Source organism: Choloepus didactylus, chromosome 1, assembly GCF_015220235.1.
Source record: "Choloepus didactylus isolate mChoDid1 chromosome 1, mChoDid1.pri, whole genome shotgun sequence".
Lineage (NCBI taxonomy): Eukaryota > Metazoa > Chordata > Mammalia > Pilosa > Megalonychidae > Choloepus > Choloepus didactylus.
Window position 1 is genome coordinate 240765764 of NC_051307.1, and position 7046 is coordinate 240772809.

At 54.0% G+C, this 7046-nt stretch overlaps 1 protein-coding gene across 1 annotated transcript in view; it reads left to right on the forward strand.

Annotated features, from left to right (window-relative positions):
- The window catches only part of SLC6A11 (solute carrier family 6 member 11), a 136580-nt gene extending 129844 nt beyond the window's left edge, over positions 1–6736 (forward strand). The window contains exons 11-14 of the mRNA XM_037801967.1: positions 1476–1578; positions 2355–2455; positions 3344–3514; positions 6338–6736. Of these exons, the coding sequence (XP_037657895.1) occupies positions 1476–1578; positions 2355–2455; positions 3344–3514; positions 6338–6490 (528 nt within the window). The 3' untranslated portion in view covers positions 6491–6736. The remainder of the gene's footprint in view (positions 1–1475; positions 1579–2354; positions 2456–3343; positions 3515–6337) is intronic.
- Positions 6737–7046: the final 310 nt, after the last annotated feature.

Here is a 7046-nt window from a genome sequence, read left to right on the forward strand (position 1 = left end):
ACCTGGCCCGCTTTTGTCATTTCTCTTACCTGTCTGCCCCAGTGGGCAGTTGAGGAGCTATCCCTGATCTGGGTGAAGAGATGAATGAGGAAACAGTCCATGCATGATAGAAGGAAATCCTGGGGGCTTTGGGAGCACAGAGTGGGGAAGCCTAACAGCAAGCAGTTCCCAATGGTGTCCACACAAGGAGGCTGCCCAGGTTTCAGCCTGACCTCTTAAGCTCCTGTGCTGGCCTTTGGAGCCCCAAACACACACACACACACACACACACACACACACACACACACAGATCCTTTCTCCCTTCTTCACCTTTATTCCCCATGCATTCAAGTGTGCCCCCTAAGTACTCTCATTATATTATAAAGATTTGTGGAGTTGATCCCAACTCTTCTCCCATCTTCACTGGCCATCCCTCCTCTGCCCAGCCCCCCAGATGCCACCCACCCTCCCAGAGAAGCCATCCAGATCCCCTTGGCCCACTTAGCACTCCTTCCTGGGGCACCTCTGAACTTCATCATCATGGCCATACCCTCATATCACAAAGATTTGCTGTACACCTTGTGTGCTCCAAGCACTGGGCCTGAAACTGGGACACAGCTCTGGACGAGCCACAGGCCCTTGCCTCATGGAGCTCCCACTCTACATAATTCAACTGACGTTTATCAGATCACCTACTGTGCTCCAGGCCCTGTGCTAAGGGCTGGAGATACAAAGCGGACTAACGTGATCTTCCCCTGCAGGAACTCGTAGCTTAAGCAGAAGGTGGCAGGGGGATACTGTATTTTTCACTGAGTCCACAGAATTTGTCAGGGCAGCCCAGAGAAAGAAGAGGTGGGGGTGTCAGGGAAGACTTTTTGGAGGAGGTGACTTTTGATCTGAGCTTTGAAGGAACTTACCAAACAAAAAGGGAACAGCATGTGCAAAGGCACAGAGGTGAGACTGTGTCGAGGTCCGTCAATGGAGCATGTTGAGTGCGGCTGGTGGGAAGGAAAGATGAGGCCAGTGAGGAGGGTGACATCCCTGGCAGGCCAAAGGAGCCAAAGAACAATTTTAAACTTGAGAGTGACAAATTTAAACTGGTTGGATTTGCACGTTTAGAAAGGTCCCTCTGAAAGCTGGTGTTGGGAGGGTGAGGCTGAAGGCAGGGAGGCCAGCCGGGAGGCTGTCCCAGCCATCCAGGGAGGCTCACTGAGGCTGTCCTACCTCTAGTGTCTAATTTTCTGGGTAGGCCTCAGGACTAGTTCTGTGACCCTTGGGGAGCTGAGAGAGGAGAGGCTGAACAGGACAAACCGTCTGCAATCCAAGCAGACCCCAGAGGATGGGGTATCGGGGGTGTGGGGATGCCCAGGAGCAGAGCCTGAAAGGTTTTGCCTGACTAGGGAGAAGCAGTCTGCACTGGGGCCTGTCAGAGCTGAAGGGCCTCTGTGTCCCTCCATCTGTCAGTCCATCCGTTTATCTCTCCGCCTGCCCCACAGGGTGGCATGTATATCTTCCAGCTCTTTGACTCCTACGCCGCCAGTGGGATGTGCCTTCTTTTTGTGGCCATCTTCGAGTGCGTCTGCATCGGCTGGGTGTACGGTGAGTGGAGGCCAAGCCGGGGTGCCTTGGATACAGGCGTCCGGGGCCCAGTGTAGGCTTGGACCCTTGTCAGTGTTCCCCCTTGTCCTCCTCGGGGACTCCCTTGACCCTTCCCACTTGTCAGACATGCCCTGCAGTGCAGTGCAGGGTTCAGGGCCCAGGCTTTGGAGCCTGATGGGTCTGGTAGGAGCCCCTTAGCCTCTGACAGGATCTATGATCTTGGGCCCATCCTTCTGCCCCTGAGGCTTAGTCTCCCCATCTGTAAAATGGGTGATCATCACCACGTCTCCACGGAGGAGACAGTATAGGCAAGGCAGCAACGTGGTGCCTGGCCCCGAGTTGAAACCCACCCTCCAGTCCTCCTGTTCCCCAAATGGAGCAGCTGGGTGAGGGTTGCTGCATGACAGACACCCCCACCCCTAATGCAGACCACCCTGCCCAGGCCCTCACTTCAGAACCCTGAGCCCCACCCCTCATGCAAGGCAGCGAGCCCCTGGCCTCGGCCAGTCTGCTTTTCTCCCAGAAACCTTTCACCATTGCATGCATCTAACTGCCCATGGCCAGGAGGGTTCATCCCCAAATCAGACCAGAATCCCTACCTACCGCGGTTTATTCTGACACCTCACATTCCTGAAGTTTTTAAGCTGTAAATTAGGTCACATATACACAATTTCTCTGCTGTAAGCTGGGGAAAGCAAATGCTCCTGGCCTTTCCTCTGGATCTTATGCAAAAATTCTCAGGGGGGACGCATGTCTGTCTGTCTTGTTCCGGGCAGGAAGCAACCGGTTCTACGACAATATCGAAGACATGATCGGCTATCGGCCGCTGTCACTCATTAAATGGTGCTGGAAGGTCGTGACGCCAGGGATCTGTGCGGTGAGGATCCCGCCCAGGCATCACCCCAGCCCATACACCCCCTTAACCCCCACACACCCCCACTCTAGAGCCCTGGGAGCCCTGCAGGAGCCCTCAGCCCAGCTGAGACAGGAACGGAGGGAGGCCGATATCCCCCTGGGGGGCCCTGCTCTGCGTTCAGAAAGCACAAGACCCCTGACATCCTATGGGGACAGTCGCTGGGCTTGGAGGAGAGGGGCTCATTCGGACCCCAGCTCTGCCCCCACTTTGCTGTGTGATCATCAGCAAATCATTTCCCTCCTCGGGGTCCTGGTGCCTGTCCATGAAAAGCAGGCGGCTGCCATCTGCCCCCAGAGCTGTGAGGATCAGGTATAGAGAGGAGTCTTTGCTTGATTGTTAACTGTGAAGGCTGCAGAATTGAGGGGGAAGTCATGGCTCGTGTTCTGCCCTTTAGGGCAGACCAGAGAGGGGCCTTTATGGGCTGATGTTTAATTAAAAAAAATATCATCGTCTCTTGTCCCCCACCTCTGGGCACTGGAAGTATCTCAAAACATCTTACACGTCTTAACAGACCATCATAGTTCTGGAAAGCGGCTTTTAAACCAACCCCAAGCAGTACCTAGGGAAACATAAAACTTCCTAACTGGGCAGAGGCTGGGGAAGAGGCCCCTGGGGTGAGCAGGAGGGTCTCACAGCCTCGGCAAGGTCTAGGGGGCCCCCAGGCCCTTGCTTCAAGATCTGCAGCGTTGCGTTTGCTGCATGTGTGAGGCTGCTGGGACAGGCTGCCATATAGACCGGGGCAGGATCTCCAGGGCTGTCACGGGGGTCGGCTTCCCTCCCCCAAACACCCTCACTGACCTCCCCCAAGGCCAGAGCCTCCTCTTTGAGCTCTCCCCCACCTCCCCGCAGGGGATCTTCATCTTCTTCCTCGTCAAGTACAAGCCGCTCAAGTACAACAACGTCTACACCTACCCTGCCTGGGGCTACGGCATCGGCTGGCTCATGGCGCTGTCCTCCATGATCTGTGTCCCACTCTGGGTCTTCATCAAGCTGTGGAAGACAGAGGGCTCGCTGCCCGAGGTGAGATGGCCAGGGAGGTCCGGGTTGGTCCGAGGTGCAGGCCAGGCGGGCTCTGCCTCCGGGAGGGCTGGCTGAGGGCCGGCACTGCCCAACACCCCTCCAGCCTGCCCGATGGAAATATGTCCCCCACCGTCCCTCAGGGAAGCTGTGCCCCTCCCACCCCCGCCCACCCCCACCCAGCAGGTGTGATGGGGGCCGCTGCGCTTGCATCTCTGTGAGGCCTCAGGGGGAGCTGGTTTCCATGAATGCAGCCTCATTTTCCTCATCTGTGAAATGGGGATAACACCTGTACCTAAACATCCATCGAGGTTGTGGGGAGGAGGCAGTGAGTTGCTATGTGGGAAGCATTTAGACCAGGACCAAGTGCTAGCACATACTGTCCTGTTAACTAAAGACCCCAAGACCCCATTCTCAGAGCAAAGGGAAAGGGCCTGACATCTGGGGTGGGGGGCACCTATCCTGTACACATGCTTTACCACATTGAGCTTTAGAGCAACCCAGTGCAGTAGGCATCATTTCTGCATTTAACAGGTGAGGGAAACTGAGGCTCAGAGGAATTAAGTCACTTGCCTAAGATTCACACAGCCCAAAATGAGCAGACCACATTTTTTTCTAACCATTTGATCAAGGTATGTTTTCTGCATCATCAAATACACCCAGTTCAGGTGTACAGTATGAATATTTTTAGTGACGTTACCAAGTCATACACCCATCACTATAAATCTGTTTTAGAACATTCTTTTTCATCCATCCAGGAAGATCCCTCATGTCCTCTGACAGTTAATCCCTTTCCCACACCAGGCTACCACAAATCTACCTTCTGCCTCTTTAGATTTGCCTTTTCTGGACATTTCATGTAAACAGAATCATGCGATATGGGATCTCTTGTTGGCAGACCAAATTTTAGCTCAAGCCCATCCTTCTCCAGCTGTCTACCTAGTCTCCTTTTCACCAGCCAGCGAATCAGATGAGCTAATTTCACATTTATTTGACAAACACAGAGTGTTTGCTGTGTGCCAGACACTGTTCTAAGCGGATGACAAAATTTTAAGTCATTTAATCCTCATAGCAACCCTAGGAGGTGGAGACTCTTGTTGCCCCATTTTACAGAGGATGAAACCGAGGCACAGAGAAGTGAAGCAACTTGCCCAAGGGCACACAGCATCTAAGCGATGGAGCAGTCAGTTCTGGGGTCTCTGCTCTTGTCCAGAGCTTCCCTGAGTCCTACTGAGGAAGTCCAGGCTGGCTTTCTCTGCTGGACTGGCCGCACCCCAGTTGCGGCCCTGTCTCGGCCCTAGCACCACACCCCAGGAGATATTCGTCTCCCAGGCTGAGTGAGGGGAAGATGGGGTGATGTGTGCACAGAGGACTGAAGGCAAGGGCTTCACCCCACCAACCGGCCACCTGCACCAGCTTGCATCCAGTCAGACAGAGCCAGCCCAGAGGGCTCTTGCCTTCCCCAACCCTGCTCATGCCCCTAGAGAAAGTCGGCCTCCAGGTAGTTGGTTCATTCTTCTGATCTTGGACCAAACATATCTGGAGGGCACTGTCCTAGGGTCTTCCCGCCTTGGCTTCTGGAAGCCCACCACCACCACCACCACTTCCCCAAGCTGCCTCTGTTTCCCCGAGGTCACACACGACAGGCTCAGGCAGCAGGGCTGGTGAAAGGGAGTGCATTCTCCGGGAGGAGGACAGACCCGGCTCTTTGGAGAGAGCTCATGCTGTTTAGTTCCCCTCCCTGAGCCTCAGTTACCACAAAGTTTCTGCCGGCCGGCCAAAAGGACCTGGAAGGAAAGATGGGGGCAATATCACCTACCTCAGAGAATTTCTGTAAGGATAGGTGATTCCAAAAGAAGGTAACAAGTGCCTAGGTTAACTAAAATCGGAGCCTCCCCATAACCATACTAGGCGGCCGTTATTATTCCCCTTTCTCAGATGAGGAAAAAAGCTCAGAGAGGTTCAGTTTCTTGCCCAAGTTAAGTGGTGGAGCTGGGATTTGAACCCAGGTCCCCGGCTCCATGACCCTCGTCCTGAACCACTGTTGTGGGTGGGGGCCCAGAGAAGGCCTCCCACACAGGTGAGTTTGCCTGTTTAATCCTCCCTAGACAGGCTCAGCCTCTTAGACATGGCAGAATTTGAAAGAGGAGATAGAGCCTTGATCATGAAAAACCGGCTGTTTCCTGCCCAGAAAGGGCTTCCCAAATCCTGGCCTGGGTCTTGTCCTGAGGGTTACTGGGAAGCATGGGTGAAGGGCTTGCCAGATGCTGCCACTTTGTGTCAAGAGGTAGGAAGGTGCTGTGGCAGGATGAGCATGTACCCAGAGCCTGCCGTTGGCCTCTCCCCTCATCAGCAGAGTTGGGGCATCCACGTCCCCCTGCCCGGCCCCCTAGAATGTCCTTACTGCTCGCCTCACCACGGCCCTTGCAGGCAGGCATCAGTATCCATTATGCAGGTGACAAACAGGCAGCTCAGAGAAGTTGTAAAAGAGTCAGTGAGTTGCAGAGCAGCCCACCAGAGGGAAGGGACAAGGGATGGGGAAGTTGGCCCTGATTACAGCTTCCAGGTCCTGATTGCTTTTAGCAGGCTGGACACTTCTGCACGCCCTTTCCTTACTCCTCACTTAATGCTGTGAGTAGCTACCACCGTTGTTCCCATTTTCCAGATGTGGAAACTGAGACCCAGGAAGGTCAATTCACTGTCAAGGACACGGCTACAAGTGGCCTGGACCTGATGGTGACACCCCCAACTCTGGGAGGGGCCGGGACAGACCCCAGCACCCTGGCAGCCCCTCTCATTCAGCCCTTCTCCTCTCCAACCATCTAGAGATTCAGGAAGTTGAAGGTCCCCAGTGCCGATCTGAAAATGCGGGGCAAGCTTGGGGCAGGCCCACGGACGGTGATGGTTAATGACTGTGACCCCAAACTCAAGGGCGACGGGACCATTGCCACCATCACAGAGAAGGAGACGCACTTCTGAGCGGCCACCAGTCACCTCGGATTCCTCTCCTAACTTTTTGTTTCTCCCCGTGTGTACAAAGGAATTCCTGAAACACGTCCTTCACCTAACGATAGGGGCTTTGCTTGTTTTGCACAAGATTTATTAACAAGTTAATTTTAAGGTGGCCACTGTACACTTTGGTTTAAAGTCACATTCTCCCCGAGGCTCCGAATATTATGTTAGTAACCTTTGCAAAGACATAATATTGTACAGCGACTAGCAAAACCTTCTTGCTGTTTTAATCGATGTTTTTTAGGGGTTAGGAAGAAATGTATATTGTAAAACTTTTATACTCGGGCTGTGGGGAAGGTGGGGAGGGGAGGGATGCCTGCCCGTCTCCGTTGTGGGCCTTTTAACTGACCACTCCATGTCTGATGTTTGTCCATGGCCGTCTTTGCCCCTTCTCCATGCCTCCTTCAAACCTTCCCTTTTCCAGCCACGACCCTCTTGGCAGTTGGTTTGCAAGTAAAGCCATTGGGGTGCAGGCCCCTGTGTGCTTCCATCTCACCAAGTGACCTTCCCTGGGCCCCCAAAG